Raw genomic sequence first — 20,545 nt, 5'->3', positions numbered from 1 at the left:
TATGTACAATTTTTAGGGGTTGGCTGATACAGATTGCTTTGGCAATGAACTCTTGTTTGGGCAGTCAAATGAAACTGAGTCCAGACATCACTTTTTCCCCAATAATTTGATCTGCCTAGAAAAGCTAAGGGTATTGGCAATCTATAAGGCTAGCAGGCTGCCAACAGCTCATAGATAAGATGAGAAAATACAAATTAGGGTCTGATACAGTATTGCGGAATTGTGATGCTCAGCCCTAGCTCAGTATAGGATCAAATGCATAAGCAGCTTCTCCTGATAAATGCCAGACGAAAGTGCAGCAGTTGTGCAAGCCAAACAATGAAAAGATGTAACTAGGGTTTTGAGATAGTTTGATGAGATGAAATGAGTTGTAATTACAGACTTCTGGTATGATTGCCTAGTCATTGTCCTCTCTTAATTTACAGGCCTATATGCAGCCCCATTTGCTGGGAAATGAGTTTACGCATTTGGAGTTTCCAAGGAGAGTTCAGCGAAAGGAAATTGGAAAAAGAATGCTTTATCGAGACTTTAGCATGATTGGCTGGTAGGTGTTTACCCCTTTTTGGAAAACTGGGAAATATGCTTTAAAAACATGCCCACAGATCTGGTCATATACTGTATATGTAACATTTAGACATACAAGGATTCTTATAGAATACACCTTTCAGTCACACAACTAACTATGTATGCAGGTGGCATAGAGCTTCCTGGATGTTGCTTGGAGCCTGGTTCAGTGATGATAAATGGTTGTACACAACATGCATGTTCTGCATTTTGTTTAAGATTTGCAGCCGTGAGTCCAAGAACAGCAAGGAGAGGGATCTGACCTGCTGTGCGTTCTGTACATCTCTTGGCAGTGACAAATGAGCTTGTTTTCTGTAAGTGCACACATGGCAGAGGAACAGAAGCAGTGTCACTGGTGCAGGATAAGCTGGAGAAAAAACAGAAACCTCACAGATACCCCTTAATTGAAAAGGAAGGAGTCAATAGCCATTTAAGATTTAGGGCTCATCTTCATTTCCCCCTAGCTGAACACATAATGATTTTTCTGTGAGTTCACGATAATGTTGCCGACGCTTATCCCCCGCCCACAGTTTAAGCAGCTTCGAGTCACCTTTAGCTGTTCCGGTTCTAAGGTAGCATTTCCCTTCTAGCACTTTCCAGTTCTAATGGGGCATCCTAATTGTATACCAGTTTAGCATTCATTTGAGAGCACTAGATTTATTTTTTTAAACATGAGTTTAGTGCTGTTTTGAAAGAGCATTAGACCTTTCTTTAAAAAACAGCATCCTGCCCAGAAGTTTGATTTAAAGCAGGAGAAAGAGATGGTTTTTGTCAGCTGTGTTGCTTGTTGTGTCATCAGGATATGCACTACAGGGTTTCTGCTGCTTTTACCAGCAGGGTTTTACATGGCCATACTTTTTGTTACTTTGTGTGGGTGTGGACGTGCCCTTTTGTCTACTCCCTCTCCATTTTAGCTATTCTGTAGGCTGCTTCCGGAGTTGCTGGCCGTACTGTCATTTCCTTGTGGCACTAGTTGAGGATGCAGCCAGGGAAGTTCACCTGTCACTTTCCTTAACCTGTCTTGCATTAAAAAATGTAAGAACAGGACCACTCACAAGTCTTGAGACAAAATAGGGATCCGTAATGAGGGGAGCACAAAATTTATGCTGGCATGTCCGAGATTCCAAGAAAATGCTACTGTGGCTGTCTGGCTGTGCCCTTAGATTGGAACTGTACGTTACTTCCTGCTAGGGTCCTTGCATTGCTTGATTGTGAAAGATTTTTACTTCCAAAGTTGTTTTAGGACATGGAATAGTTTTATTTTCACTTTTGACAATATTTCAGTTCTGATTCTGAAGTAAGTACTGTTGATCTTGGCTTCTTTATTTTGGAGGTCAGTGTAATGCCATAGCTAGGCTGAGGAGCTAGGGAAACAGATTCAGATTCTCATTCACTATGAAATAGCTGGCTGGTCTTGTTCCCACCCTCTTTTATCTGTTCCATTAAAGAGGTATCTGTTTTGTGTCACATTCTGCTGTTCTTGTTTTTTTACATTTCCTTCTTCCTATTTATTTACGAAATATATTATTACACTTCTACCCCGCTGCAATCAAACAACTTGGCGGCTTAGAGACTATTTTAGCTCTCCTCTTTTATAGCTGGAATATTTTTAATTGAAGTTTAGTAACACTGCTCTCCTAAAGACCTTACTTACACAATCTGATACTTATTTCAGAAGTGTAAATCTTGATCTTGGTGCTAAATTGCTTCAGAATCCTACCTTTTTCCTTTCTGATAAATAAGTAAAAGCAAACGTGTGTGTGTGTGTGTGTGTGTGTGTGAGAGAGAGAGCGAGAGAGCGCACATACACATTAGTGGAACTGCACAAATTCAAGATTAAGAAATAAAATAAAAACTGAAACCCACGATTCTGGGATGAAAATGAAATATCCAAATACTATCTGGGACAATGAGAGGTTTGGGGATATGCTGTTCACATACAAACATATAGGAATGCTTGTTTGTTATAAAAGTGTAATAAAATACCAATAGTCCTTGCTTAACGACCCTAATTGGAACTGGCAACTCTGCTGCTAAGCGAAGTGGTCGCTAAGTGGGAAATCACATGACTGTGACTCTGCTTTCCAGCTGGAACAATACCACACTAGTCGATTTTACACCTTCTGCTTTTGTTTGTCACTCCCCCGCCCTTGGGAATGCTTGAGTGCCTGCCTTGTACACATTGAGAGCAGTGCAGTCACGCAGGCAGCCCAGGGCTGGGAGCTGCGGGTGTGCTCTGCAAACAGCTTACAGTACTCTCTTGAAATCCTTTCTCTTCAATCTCTTCACTCTGGCGGGGGGAGGGGGAAGCAAGTGATTTCTGTAGGCAATCTCTCCTTTGCCTGACTCTTCCCTGCCCCCTGCAGAGTGGAGAGATTGGAGAGAAAGAGATTTCAAGAGACTAAGCTTAGTGTGCCGGTGGCTCCCAGCTCTGTATGCAATCATATGGGTGGGCTGCCCATATGATTACATTGCTCTCGGTGTGTCGAAGAGCAGACAGCTTACTCTCTTGAAATCCCTCTCCAATCTCTCTGCTCTGTGGAGGGGTGGGAGGGGAAGGGTGAGGCAAAGGAGAGATTGTCTATAGAAATTGCTTGCTTTTTTCTTCCCCACCCCCCCACCCCCCATGCAGAGCAGAGAGATTGGAGAGGAAGAGATTTCAAGAGAGTACTGTTAGCTGTTTGCTTAGCGTGCCCAGCTCCCAGCCCCAGGCTCCTGGCGCAGTCACATTGCTTTTGATGTAGAAGAGCAAACAGCTTACTTTCTTGCAATCCTTTTCTCTGCAGTCTCTCTGCTCTATGAAGGAGAAAAGAAAGAAAAAAACACAGGTCAAGCACAGGCAATGCATTCTTGACTGTAATGGTGATCATGTGACTGAGGGACGCTGCAAAGGTTGTAAATGGTCATAAATGGGCTGTAAAGTTATTTTTTTCAGCACCATTGTAACTTTGAATGGTCACTGAATGAACAGTTGGTAAGTGAGGACTACCTGTATATAATTCCTTGGTTTATAACATTACATTGTTAATCACTACTTCAGTATCTGTAATTATGAGGCAGAAACTACTGAGGAATTTTGGTGACCTCTTTATAGAATGGGGGAGTAGTAGTTTTCCTTCTTATGTGTCCTCTCTCAGAATTGGCTCCAGAGGACAAAATTAGAGGGTGTGCAGGAACTGTTGGAGAAAAGAGAGTGAGGGAAAATCCCACTGCAAAGGGACAAAAATTGTGCAATGGAGTCCATCTTTGCTCTTCCAACCATGACTTTTTTGAGCAATTTATTGAGCAGTTCTTAGTATTCTTTTGTTACTTGTACTTTATTTAATATCATATGTAATATTTGAACATCAGTTTTTACAACATGTCTTCCCTAAGAAACTATAACAAGAATAGACTAGTTTCTAATCCTATATTAAAACATAAACTTCATAGCTGTTGAATAGCACCAGGGTTGGATTGGCTACAAATAAAATTATTACCTTCATGCCAATGAAGAATAGCAGTTTTTTTCTCATTAAGCTGTACATATCAGGGTAGTTTGCCAATAGGCCCAAAAATGCCACACTGTCTGTGTTTGGATTTGAAGGTGTAACATAGAGGGCAAGAAGGCAGGTTGAATCATCATCTCTGTGTTGCTCCAGGATTTCTTGGGGCATGAATTGCTGGCATGGCTCTGTATAATTTGGAATTCTGTTGTAAAATTTAGGAACTATTTACTGCCCAAGGCCCAAGTGTTACTATTTTCAGATTGAATTACAGCAACTTTGCACACGCATTTATCTTTTATTGAGTTTTGTTGTAGAGTGCAATAGCCCTGCAACCAACTTTTAGAAATTTGGGGCCTGTGGCCAGGTGGGAAGAGGTACAGTGTTTTTTTTTATGTGTATGATTTTGCATTTGCTTTTTAGCATCAACTCTTACATGATTGCCAGATTTTAGAAGACTCCAAGCCATAAACGGTATCTTGCAGTTTGTGTCAAGCTTTGTCAGCTATTGATTTCTTTTCAAGGCCATAGTTAAGAAAATAAGGACAAAACCCGAGGGCTGCACCTTAGCTGTGATTTATACTGTTTGTTGCTATGGATTAAATCAATCTCTTCTAAGGGGTCATGCTGCCATATTTTAAAAGAACCCTTCTGTGCTTGTGTGACTTGTTTATGAGGTGGCAGCAGGGCTGTAATCTGTTTTATAGAAAGGCTTGCCCTGTAAAGGAGTAGACAGGATAAACGTACTGTTATGGTTTAAAGTCCAAAAGTTATAGTTACATAGATCAAACATAGGAGGATCTGTGTTCCTGTGGGTGACTGTACCGTTGCAGGGGAGAGCTATCAAACAATGCTTCTTCACAGCTCCTTTTCCCTTCCTTCTTTTATGGATTGGATAGGACAGACACCCCCAGTTAAAACAGTTGCAATTTTGAGGGAAATGTAGTTGGTGGATTCCTAAAATGGCTGCAAGAAGTTTGCAGTCAATTCCAAATCCGCCATTTCACCCATTTAAAAAGCCAAACTGGAGGAGTGAAAGGCAGATTACTTGCATGAGGATGTCAGTAAACAAAGTGGGGAATGTGCCCCCAAATTGAACCTACAGGATTAGTTCTTGTTCTTTTTCTTGCACATGTTCAGGAATACTTTACAAAGCCTGACTACACATTTGTAGCTATTGAGCCTATTTATCACTAATCATTTCTTTGCCTCCTGAACTCTCTCCTGCTTTCTCCCTGCGTTCATCAACCTCGTGTTTCTGCTGTTACTCCCGTCTCCCTGCTCTTGCTACCCTGTTTGATCACCATCCTTTTATGGATTTGTATTGCTGTGGCCAGCAGTTGGGATAATCAGAAGGGGCTCTGATTTAGTTTCCTACCTTTTTATTAGACTGAAGGGTAGATTTTTGTTTGTAAAATTTACATTGTGTTCCTTATATTAACTCTTGGACAAGCAGTATAAACTGGTGCGGGAACTGAAAAGCAGAATGAAGAACATGGAATATATTGCAAAGATACGGAACAAACAAATTCACTGAGAAAGAGAGAAGGGGGGACAAACGATAGTGTCAAAGGACTGGATTGATAACTGAGCCCAAGCTTTATAAAGTTCTTTTATTCCTTCCACAGGGCATACAAAACCATTGAAGAGGATGACTTGAAGTTTCCCCTTATATATGGAGAAGGCAAGAAGGTGGGAATAAGTGTTTTGTCAAAGGAACATGAGGGGTGCATCATATTTACTACTCAATTTAGCCCTGTTTGGCATTTTCTACTGTCTTCACTTTTTTATTTTTCTGATGGCTTAGAAGAATATTGTGTTTCTTATAATTCAGTTCTTAGGGTTCATGAGAAATGAAGATGCCTGTTTCAGAGAAAAGCAGTTTAATTACTTTTACTGCTGAATTGTCTTTTTTTGCTTGCTTTTTGTTTGATTTACGTGAGTATGCATTTGAAGGAAGTTAGGATTTTGAAAAGAAAAAAAAGTTTGGATAGGCAGTTCTGTCATTTGATTATAAAGTTACATGTGATCTTTTAAATTGGGAAAAAAGCAAAAAGGTTTTTTTATTGGGCTTGAGCAGTTTTTGATATGTGGAGATCAAATAAGTTTGTGGTAATAAGGACACCTGTTGCATGCCTAATTACTAGGGTTTTTTAAAGCTGTACCCACAGTTCATTCTTGGAATAAAATTTTCTTTCAGGGATGGGAATCAAAGACTGACAAATACTTCTGTCAAAATAGCAACCTATTGCCAAATACAGAATTAGAAAAAAAAAATGATTAGCACTGACTCCTGCAATTCTGACCATGTGGATTTAGGATCAGTATGAGGACACTGTGATCTCAAGATTGTTTTTGTTTGCTCATCACATTTATAAGCCCTTCTCCAGTGGTTTGACTGCTTATTTGAATTTATCATACAGATTTCAGTGTTGGTTTAGCTGTGCTGTTCAGCCCTGCTGTGGCTTACCTGTATGTTTTGATGAGATTTTTGTTTTCAAAAATATTTCTGCACCTGCTACTTTCAGTTTATTTTCTTTTCTCTCTGTGTGTGTCCTTAACAGCCCTTCTTCCCATTTTGTACATACTTTAGAAGAATTTAGTATTTCTGAAAAGCGAGTTCTTCATAGGTAACCCAAAAAATCCCACACTGTAGCTAAGGGAATTTGAGAATATCACAACAGTGATATTAAAGGGTGACAGTTGTTGGGAAGGAAGACTCAAACTCTGCTTTTTCTTTAGATTGTAAAAAAATAATATTTGTTTATATCAGTCATTCTCAAAGTGTGTTCTGGGACCCCTGGGGGTCCCTGAGACCCTTTCAGGGGGGTCCACGAAGTCAAACAAAGAAATATTTTAAAACTTACCACTTTTAATTTCTAATACAATAAATATTTATAGATATAACCCACATAAACCAAAGCTCTTTGGGGTCCTCAATCATTTTTAAGAATGTAAAGGGGTCCTGAGGCCAAAATGTTTGAGAACCACTGGTTTATACTATGAATAGTGGTGACAAACACCCTGCTGCAAGGTGTGTATGAAGAAAGCCACACAGCCACCATGCTGCTTTTCTTTTCTAATAAGGTGTCAATTCACATCTAGTTTGCAATTCTGAAAACAAAACTTTGAATAAGATTAGCCTTTGCTGTGATTAAATATATAAGAATGTAAGAGGATTCCTAGTCCTTAATTTATGTTATCCCACTGGCTAACCAGATACATACAGAACAGTCATAAGACAGAAGACAACAACTTTTTCAACTGTTGACATTTAAGGTATGCTACTGGGTGTCAAATGATAGCATATAGCACTTAGAACAAATAGCTTCTTTGAAATCATTTAAAGTGGTAGCATTCAATAGCATCTAATTCCATAGTTTTACTATGTATTGTTAGGCATCTTTTACTGCTCAAGAATCTTCCCCCTAGTCTTCTCCAGTGTTCTCATGCTTTTATGGTGTATATCTCTTCCCAGGCTCGTGTCATGGCAACTATTGGGGTTACTAGAGGACTTGGAGATCATGACCTGAAGGTGCATGACTCAAACATCTACATCAAACCTTTTTTGTCCTCATCACCAGAGGTAGGACATTCACATATCTGTTATGGAGGAACATGAATTAAACCAGTGTTTTCTTTAAAAACAAGTGAAACATGTACAAAATTCCTTGTGTTAATATTTACGCATGCAAAAAGCGCATCCACATGAAAAGTACTTAAGTTAAAAAATATTGTTATTACTTAAGGAACAGATGGTCAAACTATATAGGCCATTATATTCAGTGGGGCTTACTTAGTATAGGTTTTCTAACCTAAGAATGTTAGAACAAGTGGGTTAGTCACATCTTTTTTATTGTAAATCTGCAGGCAAGATCTGTCTTATTCTTTTTTTAACACATATTTTATGATTTTGGTGTTGTTTTTTATCTGTAAACCAATCTGAGCCTTTCTGGTTGAAAAGGAGGGTGTATGTGTAAGTAAACAGACATAAAGTCATTTAGAAAGTCCTTTTTTTTTTAAATGGAGGTAGATACCTTGTAAGGCTCTGACATACTGTACACATATTGTAGAAGGCTAGTTATAGAAATCATAGCTTGTTCTAGGAGTAGCAATTCCTTCCAGCTACTGAAACTGATGTTTTAAGGTTGTAAGGGTGGGGGTATGATGGGGAAGTCCTATTTTTATGAATTGTTTTTTATTAAGAGTGACCTAGAATCAGTGTAATATTGGGAAACATATTACAGTTTTCTGCCTCTAACATGCATCACTCCCTATTGCCTACTAGATAGGTAGTCAAAAGCATGCCATAAATGTAAGTGATCCCCTCTTCCTCTTTTCTACACTGACTCAATATAAGGCAGCTTTGTGTGTGATTACAGTGGTACCTTGGGATATGAACTTAATCCGTTCCGTGACTCTGGGCGTATCCTGAGTTGGTCGTAACCCGACGCAAATTTCCCCATAGGGTTCAATGTAATTACCGTTAATCTGTTCTGGCGTCCGCGGACCACGCGTCAGGGGCGGGAAAATGGCCGGGCACTGCGCCGCGCGGCAGGAAAACGGCCGGGTGCCGTGCGGCGCGGCGGGAAAATGGCCGCGGACTATGTGTCAGAGGCGGAAAAATAGCCGCGGACCACGTGTCAGGGGCGGAAAATGGCCGCGGACCACGTGTCAGGGCGGAAAAATGACCGTACCCCGAGGCGGAGTTCGCACATCGAGGTAAATTTTTGCGGCCGGAGCCGGTCGTAACCCGAAAAGTTCATTAGTAGAAGCGTTCGTATCCCGAGGTACCACTGTATATACAATATGATGTTTGACTTCTAGTTCATGAAGCAAATCTTGTCAATCAGTTGTCTTAGTAACTCCATAATTATAACCTGGTTGATGTCTTCATATGCCACAGATTCAGTTATCAATTTAAATGGAGTTGAATGCTTGGTACTCATTTTGTGGCCTCTTAATTCACTTCATTTTGGTCCGAAAAATTAAATGACCCAATTTTGCTCTGCAGACTAGCATTTATATATTGCCTATATTTGTGTCTGATTGCCAGGGTTAATTAGAAAGCTATAAGCTAAAGCACAATTCTCCAGATGTTGCAGCTTAATTTCAGTATTAGATGCCTTAGCTTTCCTGGGTTTTTCTGTGTTCAAACCTCAAATGTCCTTTAAATAAAGACCTTGCATTGAAAAGTAGACTAATTTTGCATTTGTCAGCATGTTAGAACTATGTTGCTATAAAGAGGCTAAAGCAACCATGCCCTGTGTATGGTGTATCTCAGGGTTCTAGGAAACTAAGCAGATTCTGCAAGCCTGAAGAAAAAAAAAAAAGATATGAGTTATGTCTGTTAGCAGTGAGTTTTCCAACTTCTGGATTTTAGTTTTACCATTTTGATAATTTTAATGAGGATTGAATAATCAATCCTCTTGCATTGTCACAATATATCCCAAACCATCACTAGAGCACTGATCCTGTCAACTACACGGCTAATTCAAGATTACAGACTAGGTGCACTTTCTTCTAAATCCTGGTCTAAATGGTAATTTCCTCTTGCTGCTGTGATAAGGTTACTTCACTTCTTTAAAAATACAGTCAATGTGAAGTAATTAAAACCCTTGATAAGTAACTCAGTGAAAGGTTTTTTTTTTAAATTCAAGGAGCCAGGTGATTTGACAATGAAAAGTATGTATAGGCAGTGAGAAAACTGGTGTTTTACAAGAGACAATTGAAAAACATAAGGTATTTTTTGACCTTCATGACAGTTCAGTAAAATCTAGTAACTCAGCCAAGAAATGTGTTATACCACATGCAAAAGAATTTCAGATATCATTTTTTTTTGTAAGCAATCTGCATGCACGACTGTGAGGAATAATCTGCATGTGAGAATAGTTTTAAGCAAGTCTCTGTTTTTTCAACATCTAAACTTTGTAATGGTCTCCTAATCAATATATTTTTGAAGCTGAAAGATTTTTTTTACAGATTTTAGAACCTGAGTTCTTTCAAAGAAGAACAGCCTTTCCAACCTGGCGTTTTCCTTTTTTGGTTTGGGCTACCACCCCCAAGTTAACTTGGTCAAAGGCTGAAATTACAAGATTAGACTACAAAGCATCTAGAGGGAAGTAAATTGAAGCAGACTGAGGAATAAGTTAGAACTTGGGGAGACGATTGTGTGCCCAAAATTTGACTTCTTGATAAAGAAATAAAGTACCATTTCTAGAAACAGGTAGACATAATGCCCATTCCATAAAAGCTCTTGTATTTTTTGTTTCCATGGTTTATTTTTTTCAGGTAAGAGTATATGATCTTCTCCACTATGAGCATGGACCAGATGATGTGCTAATCTTAGCTACAGATGGACTCTGGGATGTACTATTAAATGAAGAAGTAGCAGAAGCTGTCACTAATTTCCTGCCAAACTGTGACCCTGATGATCCACACAGGTATGTCGCCTCTCTTCTGTAAAGTTATCTTTGAAACCGTCCTGCTTTTTCCTAAGGATAAAATGAGGGTATTTTTTTACAACATGATTAGCTTACCACTTAGAACAAAAAGCATTTTCACTGTGGTTTTAGTACTGTATTTCACAAGGGGCTAAATTTAGTTATATGGTTTTAAAGTGAATACAAATAAATAAAAATAAACAAGTTTATTATAAACAAATTATGTGATGGAATCAATTCAGTTTGCGCCAAAGCAAATTTTATTGATTTCTGGATTCCAAAAAGTTAGACAGTGAAATAAGAGATTCATTCTGGATTCCTGTCTGCACATGCTTACAATTTAGGGATGAGCTTTTGTGAGGTATAGATTAATTTAGGAAGTTCAGGTGTTCCTTAAAAGCTGACTAAAGCTGTTCTGTGCCCTGTAGGGAAGAAGATCCATTTTCAAAAACATTTCAGCTGATCCACTTTCCATCTCTGATATTCAGTCATCTTTTTATGTGCTGTAAAGACAAAGATGAATGCCTGTATATAGCAGTGACTGATGGACTGATTGTATGGTCAGAAGTTGAAAAATGCAAGCACACAGAAATCCTAGGACAAACATCTTGCTAATAGTGCCAGTATATGAATTGTTAATAAATGTCAGTTTTGGTAGGAAGGGGTATTAAACAGGAAGTCATATCTGAATTGATCCATAACTGCAGATCTTAAAAAGATACACTGACAGTTGAGCATTATTGTATTCCTCATGTATTTTGACTAAAAAAGCAAAGTGAATAAATTGCACAAGCTTCTGTTTTGTAGACTTGTAATGCAATGCATACTTAGACTCAGCCCCTAATAAACATCCGTAAGGTTGCAGCTTTCATGCTACCTAGAGCCCCAACCAAGCAAGGCAAGTATGTTAAGTATCATGTGTAGATATGTATGCAAAGTAAGTAAAGGCAGTCATTAGATTGCAAAGAAGAGAAATGTTTGGATATAAGAAATACTTCTACAGCTTGCCACCTATTCACAAGCATTCTGTCTTTTGATTTGGGAACTGCTTTTATTTGACCTAAACACAGTGTCATTTTTGACACATGACAAACTAATTCTTAAATGTTTTGCTTCTCAATATCACATCTGTATGTCTGCATACACACACACGCGTGCTCATGCACATAGACGCACTTGATAAGGTCCACACTCTTAGTAGAAGATATCCTATGTCTCAATAAAGCAACTGAAAATAATACATCAGTAATACAGTACTCTGAAATTTGAGTACATCTTTTGGCCTTTTTTTTTTAAAGTGACATAATAGTGGTGGATCTTAAGGACAGTTTAGTGCTATGTCTCATTTTTCTTTCTGCTCTTCTCTTATTGTTGTTTGCACTAAGATTAGCTGTTTCCTTTTCCAGGTTGCAAATAAAAATGGACAGTTCAGATTGCTTGCCAGGAGTGCCTTTTGTTGTCTTTGCAGTAGTTCCACGATCAATATTAGAAGCTTCACGGGGAAGCAAATGTATATTCCGAAGTGCTATACTGATTAGGTACTTCATTAGGGAGGACTAATTGCTTGAAAGCTACTTCAGCAATTTTGTAAAGTTGCTTTAAAAGTTACATTCCAAATTCACATTAGAGGAGAAAGCATGCTGTAATGCTGTTATTGATATTAATCCTCAGGTTACTTGGAACATCTCCTTGCTTGTTTATTGCCAAGAAGGAAAAGCAGTCTTCATTGCTTTAATAGACATGCTTTATCTATTTTCTATCAATTTTTACTTACATTTGCTTGCTCTTGTTTTATAACCTTAACATTGTTTCCTCTGTAATATATATATATTTTAACTATTCAGAATCTCTTATACTGAGTTCCTTAATTTTCATTACACTTAAAGCAACTTCATATTTAAAGGATACAAAGATTATAAGCCTTTTCTAGTTCTACTGTATTGGTTATACTTGTTCTAGATCACAAATAGCCAACTTGGTGTGTTCTAGATACTTTGAACTCCTGTTGGCTTCAGCCAGTGTGGGCAGGGGCAGAGATTGTGGGAGATATAGTCCAGAATACCTGAAATGGATGACTACCCTGCTATATATCTCAATAGTTTGGGTTTTGGAGCCTTCCGGTTCTAGGACTATGCCATCTTTGGTGCTGGATGGGGTGGTGCTGCCCCAGACAGACCCGGTGTGCAATCTGGGGGTCCTCCTGGACTCATGACTCCTGCTCGAAGGGCAGGTGGCACTTGTGGCTAGGAGGGCCTTTCCACAGCTTTGTGTTGTGCACCAGTTGTGCCTGTTCCTGGATCAGAGGGCTCTGCTCACTGTCACTCATGCCCTAGTCACCTTCTGATTGGACTTGTGTAATGCGCTTTGCATAGGGCTGCCCTTGAAGAGTATCCAAAAGCTTTATCTGGTGCATAATGCAGCGGTGTGGGCAGTTATGTGTGCCCCTAGAATGGCACAAATTATACTTCTGCTCTGTGAGGTGCATTGGTTGCCAATTTGCTTCCAGGACCAAATTAGGGTGCTGGTTTTAAGCTTTAAAGCCCTTCATGCCATGGGGCCGGGCTATCTGAGGGACTGCTTCTCCCCAGTTATATCTGCCCATCCCATCAAATCTGGCAGAGAAGGTATACTGCGGGTCCCCTCGGTCAGGGAACTACACTTGGCGGGTCCCAGGAGGCAGGCCTTCTCTGCCATGGCACCAGCCTTATGGAATCTTCTCCCCCCTGGAAGTGAGGTTAGCTCCATCCCTCTTACCATTCTGCAAGTCCCTCAAGATCTGGCTATGCCATTAAGCCTGAGGATCCCAGGGGACCAGGTAGATCTTGTGATGGCTCTCTTATTGCAGCTAACATCATCCTCTCTTGCTCTTGTGCTATTTATAGTTTATATAATGAATATTTTAATATATTTATTGGTTTTTTAAATTTTGTATGCCGCCCAAAAATCTCACATTTTTTTGTGAGATGGACGGCCATACAGATTTGATAAATAAATATGAAATAAAATGTTGTTGCATATATTTCGGTAGCTATTTATGCCAGGTTAATTGCCTCTTGGCCCATATAAATTATCTTTTGGTCTTCTGCCATATGATGCAGGATAAAGGATCCCTGCTCCTTTTGGAAAGAAAAAAGAAATAAAATTCAGAGATACTAAACAGACAATAGAAATCTTCTATTTATAGTACATGTATTATATGAAATATGTACACATATTGTCAGTATCTTATAATTAGGCATCATGTTTTATTTCAGTCTGTATGTTTTCCAAAATGGGGAAAAGATTTAACTCCCTTTTGCAGCATTCTAGTCCTGATTCAGTTTGGATTCCCCTAATGTGGCAGGAAATGTAGTAACAGATCTCTCAGCATCTTCTCTAGTTTAACCTGTGGACTTCAAATTTGCAGTTTTGCCTCTTGTGATCATAATGAAGTTTCCTAATGCCTAGTCAGACTTGTCCTACCTTGCTCAAGGCACCAAGGCTAACAACTTTCCAGGTGTTTAGATTGGAATATTTTTCCTTCCACACTGGAAATTCATCTTGTGCTTACTTGTGTGCAAACTATGTGCTCACCTGCTGAGCTATAGCTTTTTTCAAAGTATTAATTCAGAACATTTGGTTCTGGCTGGAGACTATGAATAAAGTAGTTAAATTTGAACGTTGATAATGTGAATTTATAGTGATTAATATGCCCTGTCTACCAAACAGTAAAAATCCTTTTTTAACAGCAATTTTCAATCTTTACCTACAGGTACACACTAGCAGCTCAGGATTTGGTAATGCGAGCTAGGGGAGTGCTGAAGGACAGAGGCTGGAGGATATCCAATGACCGACTGGGCTCAGGAGATGACATTTCGGTCTATGTCATTCCTTTAATACATGGAAACAAACTCTTGTAAAAGCAGCACCAGTGCTAGTAATAGGAAATGTTTGAGTCTTACCAAGGACCTTTGGAAAAAACAGTCTGTTGATAAATGAGAGTAGTGGTTCAAACATAAATTCTCTTAAGCTTGATTGACCTGAACTGTTTGTACCTGAAATCTAGGGCTGATTTGTACATAATCTCTTAGAAGTTGCAGCTTCCCTAAGCTTATATTATTGGTACATATCAGGACCAGAACTTTAATGCTGCTAGTATATTAGTGCTTTCTTTTTAATGTGCCTCCTGGTGAGGACACTGTTGTGATCTGACTGAATTTATTTTTCCCAGTTTAATGTAGCCTAAAATGCTAAATGAGATGTGAATTGGGAAGATCATAATTGAAACTGGATAGGCAGCCTTTATTTTCCAATCTCTCTGTAAGCTGACTTTAATTTAGAACACATTTAATTTATAAATTACTAAAGTTAGGAAAACCTGATACTCTATTTAGGTATTGTTTGCTGAAGATAGTGATGTTTCAATGGAGAATTTCTAGAGGGTTATGCATATGAATTGAAGCTTTTTTCCTCTATACTGTAATGAAAATGTTCAGGTCCTTCTATGTGCTTGGGTGATGAAATCAGCTTTTTTTCTGGGTTCAGTCTAGCACCTGTCAGTAAAGTTGCCTAAGAGAATAGGGAAATATTGGGTGGTAAATCTATTTTTGTGTTATCTTTTTGTCAAGTGTGTAGCTATAATGTAGCAGACTGGGAGATTCTTTTTACTTAATATTTATTTGGTATCAGATATTTTCATGCATTAGATGCTTAGGTCTCCTCTGTATACAGTATTCCTATTGAAATAATTTTCCTACAAATACTGTTTATTTGGATGTACTGGATAAATGTTTGTCTTGTTTATTCTTTAGCTATTTAATGGTAGTGAGTTTTAGAACATTCCTTTAGAACAATGAGCTTCTCCCCTTTTCCTATTATACTCTTTGAGCATTCATTCCTTTTACTGCTTCTATTGTATTCCATTGCCAGGATGCAGTAGGTAAAACTGTAAATTATAAATCCATGTAGTATAGCAAGAGGTTTTGAAGAACAACAAGCTTCATCAGTTTGTTTGTAATTGTCAATATTAATAAAATATCAAAATATCAAATAGATGGTAACAAATATTCCAGTAAGAAACTTACTCAAGCAAAGTATTCACAATTATATACACATCATGCAAGCCACCTCTTCTGGAATAAGATGCTTGAGTTGGATTCCTCAGGTATTATCTTCTCAGTCAAGAAATATAGTAACACATCCTGTATCATTTAAAATGTAAATGATATGACTGGAAAATAGTGATCAACTTTTGAGAGATCTAAAATATTTTAAATATTTTCCAAAAAAGAAGCTTTCAGCATAACAAGGAAATGGTTCTACATGTTTTCATGTCTTTTTTCTTTAACACTTCTCCCATCTTCATAGTATTAAGCTGAACTATAATATTTTTTGTGGGGCAGGCATTTCATATGCTGCCTTTGCATCAATACAGATGTTTTTTCAGTAGGGTACTGCTACTGTAAATAAGTTTGAATCTGTAATTGAACAGTTCAGAAGATAATTAATCAATGATATCAACTAAATCTGTATGCAATAACACATTTAATAGCGGGCTTCATGAAATCTTAAATTGTTATAAACAACGTTTCATTGTGTATAGTCTTTTCAACTGTGTAAAGAAATGTGTATGTGGATGTCACACAGAATGCACTTTTGCATTCACAGTATGCGCTTTTCAGTTCAGGTAATTTTTAATTTAGGTTGATATTCAGTTTTATTTCATGCACATTTGTGAAGTCAATGTTTCCTGGATAAAATACTGTCACTGGCTCATCATCACTTTCTAACGTAATATGTGTGTGGGAAAAATGTGCTGTGTTGTCTGTCTTCATTCTGCTTTTAACATATTCCTCACCTCTAAAACCCTTTTTAGAAGCAAACCATCCCACTAGTTAATTAAAACTACAGATTTAATTTTTATGTTACTCTACCACATGGGCACGTTGTATTTTATTACAGTCCTACTAGACACCTGGGCATCAAAATGGCTCAGAATAATCAATAGCAGGAATTGTATGCATTTACCACTAATATATTATCTGTGCAGTTACTTTTTTTGTAATCGCTGGGATTTCCAGTAATCTAATAATACACAACACAGATTCAATTCCAGTGTTGTGATTTTACATTAGTTCTTTGCAGATGCTACTTAATTTGCATAATGAAAAACATGGGTATCTGTAGAAGCTTCCTGCTTTCATCAGAATTATGAAAGGAGCATCGTGCCATTGTGTTACAACCTCCACCTCTTGGATGTACTGTGACATTATGACATAGGTACAAAAGGGATGGAGTTTGCATCATGACAGTGCCACATTGCTTTTGTCAGTCTATCCCTTTACACCCTCCCCCCCAATAATATATCCATTAGCAATATCTTCAAAAGTAGTCTTAGAAATGACTGCCTTGTTTTTTTTCCAGCAGCAGCAGTATAATAAAATAAAACAATCAAAATAATAAAACAAAAAGAAGCAGATTATAAATACCTTTGCAATGGATTTGTCTTAATAACACTGTAATGGCTACCAAGTGCTTCCTGGAAATACCAAAGTCCTACTCAGGACTTTACAATGAAAAGAAATGTAGTCATGTCAGTCTAATGCACATCAAATAACACTGACTCCCTTAACTAAATTCAGAAATTTAAGCTGACGCTGAGACTTTCCTCCATCTGTACTGGTGCAGAGCTTCTTCAAACTCTTTGGTCTTGTTCGAAAAGAATGTTTTTGAGTCAGCAATGGTTCCCTCTCCACCCTGAAAGAGTTTTCTATATGTCTTTGAGTAGTATCCAGATAGACATAAGTGGCAGTTACTTATAAATCTTTCCAAAGCATTTGGTCTTCTAGAATGGTACTCTGTTGAAGGAACTGTATCAACTCCTGCAGCTTCTGCATCTGATAGAGTTGAAGTGGATCTCATGCCATACGTTTGATGATTAGACTGCAAATTAAACACTTGCCAAGATCAATAGAGAGGTATCAGAAAGTATCTCTGTTTTTTAATTGAGAAAAGAAAGTTCCACTGGGATAGCAAAACCTAGCATAGACTTCTATAACACTCACTTATAAATAAATACATGTGAAGTAATACTCCAATAATTTGTATTAATTATGTCATAGAAATTATTATTATTTAGAGTAGGCTTCCCCAGATGTACTAGACTACATTTTCCTAATAGCATCTCGGTTATATTGGGCCTTGGTCATTTGAGGTATTATTGGAGGAATTGTCCAGCACATATGGAACAAAACAAGATGAGGAAGAATACCTTAAAAATAATGATGCTATTTCAACTATTTTATACACCAAAATATTGAAAATTACATTTAAAAGTAACCAGGCTGTACCTTCACTTAATATACATTACTGTATATTAAGGACCTTGAAGCGGTGTTGGTAAATAAAATTGAATACCCAATTTCACTCCCTCTGCCCCCAAACTGGGGAAACTCATTTTTTAAATAATGGCTAAGTTAAAACCAAACTCAAAATATTTCTAGGAAAATATACATTCAGATAAAATGCAGAAGAAATTCCTTGTCTAATGGAGCAGTTTAAACGATCCATGATATACTTGGTATATCAGTTGGTATCAAGTCAACAACTTGGATCTCTCAGAATTCGAAGAGATGTATTATTGCATTATTAGGTTTAGGTTTGACAACTGTAGTCTAAAATTTCCTTTATTGAATTAAGCAGTACTTTTTGAATGATTCTTATAACATTTGCTTCCAATTGTAGCTAACAACTGTAATGTTTTTAATGAAATATTCCAACTCAGATGATCCAAGATCTTGTTTTCAGTACTCACCAGTGCCCATGAAAAGGTACATCTTCATTACAATCTAAGACCAGCAGCATATGACAGGTGATCTTGGACTACAAGCAATATTGAAATGGTTTGCATCAAGAGTTGTCAAAGTGCTGAAAGTAGTCTTTGTATGTATTTTCTTTAAGGTTTGATTCTTATTTTTGATAATGAAGCACTACAGCCCTACCAAGTCCAGTTTGGTACTTTTGCCCTTTGTACATGCACTGTTGCAGTTTGCATCTTACAAACATTTGCACACTCTCAATTCATTTTGCTTTTCTTTCAATTGAAGAGAATATGATGGATCTGATGTTGTAGGCAGTGGCCAAATACCTCTTCAATCATTCTGCCAAATTCTACTTGCATTTTACTTGAAGGAACCCTTTCCCTGCCAACCTCTACTTTATTTTGTTCCATTGTATTTCATTTTAATTCAGCAGCTGCCCATTATTTTGGTGGTACAGTGACTGTACTTATGGAATATATTATTTTCTAGGTTCAGCATTCTAAATGATGAAAATAATTTGATGGATAAAAATGATTTAGATTAATGTACTTAACATTGTGACTGTGAAATGTCAAACTTTTTGTAACTTAACAAAAATGTTTAGCAAAGGGATATATTTTATGTGTTTTGAAAACTTTTCAGTGCAATGTAATTAAGGAAGCTGAAAAACCAGAAAAATGTATGCACAATGAAGTTTTAAAATGAAATTGTAAAAAAAAAATAAACATAAAAACTTATTTTGGCTCTTTATTTTAGGTGGTATTTCTTCTATGGGATTGATAGCTGATTGGTAAAAGGACAGGGAAATTTGCCAGTGATGATAGGAAATCAAATCAAGAAAGTCCCAATCAAGAGCAATCTGTAGTATCATATTTTAATGTGATATTTATGTATTTTTAAAATTTGTATGCCGGCCATCTCCTCCCCTGATTTAAATTGTTTTGTCAAGTTCTATAAGTCAGTCAGCATTTATGGTTGCTGAAAAGAAAACATTACAGAAAAGACAACTGATGTAAGCAAATTTTGCAAATGGTGAAACTTAAATTTTACTATTAAGAGCTCATTTATGCAGTTCTAAATTCCAAAGTCCTTAACTGTATTATTATATGTATCATTTAGTCTAGCTGATGTAACTGTAAAGATCTATCGAATAATAATTTTCTTTAGGAAAGGCTGAGAGCAGAAATTTGCTATGAACTATTACTTTAAAACAGTTAGTGTTTGTTTCTGTCAATAGATGACATGATAAAGTAATAAGTTTACTTTACCTAAAACTAGAAAATGTTTTCTACTACATTTGTTTTCACATAGTGAAATGTATCATTTATATTCCTGAAATCTGACTTGTGAGGCAAAAATCGATACAGCAGTTATTACTGCTATTCTGCAAACAACTACGAAGACGTGAAGACACTAAAGAGGGCTTTGAAAGCATTCTGTTATCAGAATCATTGGAAAGATCAAAATTGCTTCAAGTAATTTCAAGAAGCTTAAAATAAATTTATATTATTGTATAATAGATACAATATATAATTATATAATCTCAACTGTATCAATATACATTAATATAATTTATACAATTATATGCTGTTGGGAAATTTTCTAATCTGCATGTTATGGCTATACTCTTGCTTTTCTCCCTGTACATTTTGGGATATATAAGTTCAGTGTACAAGTTTTTTGTTTGGTAAAAATGTGCTAAAGGAAACCAACAGGAAGGATGTATTACTTACTGCTCACAAAATTGCATTCATTTCATTAGTCTGGGCTTCATTTTTATTGAGTATTATCACAAGTCAGTATGCGCTATTCCCTTCATCCCAGCAGTGCTTCTTCCTTGCTAGGCTGCAGTCTTTCACCTAAGGAACAAACGCAGTCTGCCTTTAGAAACAAGCTAGGGAAAGCATGCAGAGCATGGCTTCTAGACTTCTTTACAAGCAGTGGCCATAGAAGCATCTCTATTTTCTTGTGTAACAAAGTAGAGTGCGTTTGCACACATACTTCTCCCCAGGGATTAATCAGGGCATGTGCATATAGGTTGCTTGTGTGTGTATGTATGTGTGGTGTGTGTGTCTAATTGGGGAGCTTATGTATTGCTTCTCTCTGTGTGTTTTTAATTTCCATTCCTTTTGTATCTGGGTGCGAAAATAGGGAAAAGAACCTGTTTTTCTACTAGCACTGCATGTGCAAATTCCTATCAAGAGAAATTGAAGAGCTAATCAGTCACTTTGTAAGTCAATCTGTAGAATCATCA

General features: G+C 37.4%; 1 protein-coding gene across 1 annotated transcript in view; it reads left to right on the top strand.

The window, feature by feature from the left end:
• Positions 1–19,031, top strand: part of PPM1H (protein phosphatase, Mg2+/Mn2+ dependent 1H) — an 81,983-nt gene extending 62,952 nt beyond the window's left edge. Inside the window, exons 6-10 of the mRNA XM_088141776.1 lie at positions 426–544; positions 5,678–5,741; positions 7,528–7,635; positions 10,341–10,492; positions 14,244–19,031. Coding sequence (XP_087997902.1) covers positions 426–544; positions 5,678–5,741; positions 7,528–7,635; positions 10,341–10,492; positions 14,244–14,391 — 591 coding nt within the window. The 3' untranslated portion in view covers positions 14,392–19,031. The remainder of the gene's footprint in view (positions 1–425; positions 545–5,677; positions 5,742–7,527; positions 7,636–10,340; positions 10,493–14,243) is intronic.
• Positions 19,032–20,545: the final 1,514 nt, after the last annotated feature.

Source organism: Python bivittatus, unplaced genomic scaffold (genome assembly GCF_059951505.1).
Source record: "Python bivittatus isolate LINGU-HERP-01145 unplaced genomic scaffold, Pbiv_v1 ctg000330_np1212, whole genome shotgun sequence".
Taxonomy (NCBI): Eukaryota; Metazoa; Chordata; class Lepidosauria; order Squamata; family Pythonidae; genus Python; species Python bivittatus.
Note: the sequence above shows the minus strand (reverse complement) of the source record. Positions and strands in the feature narration are given on the sequence as shown.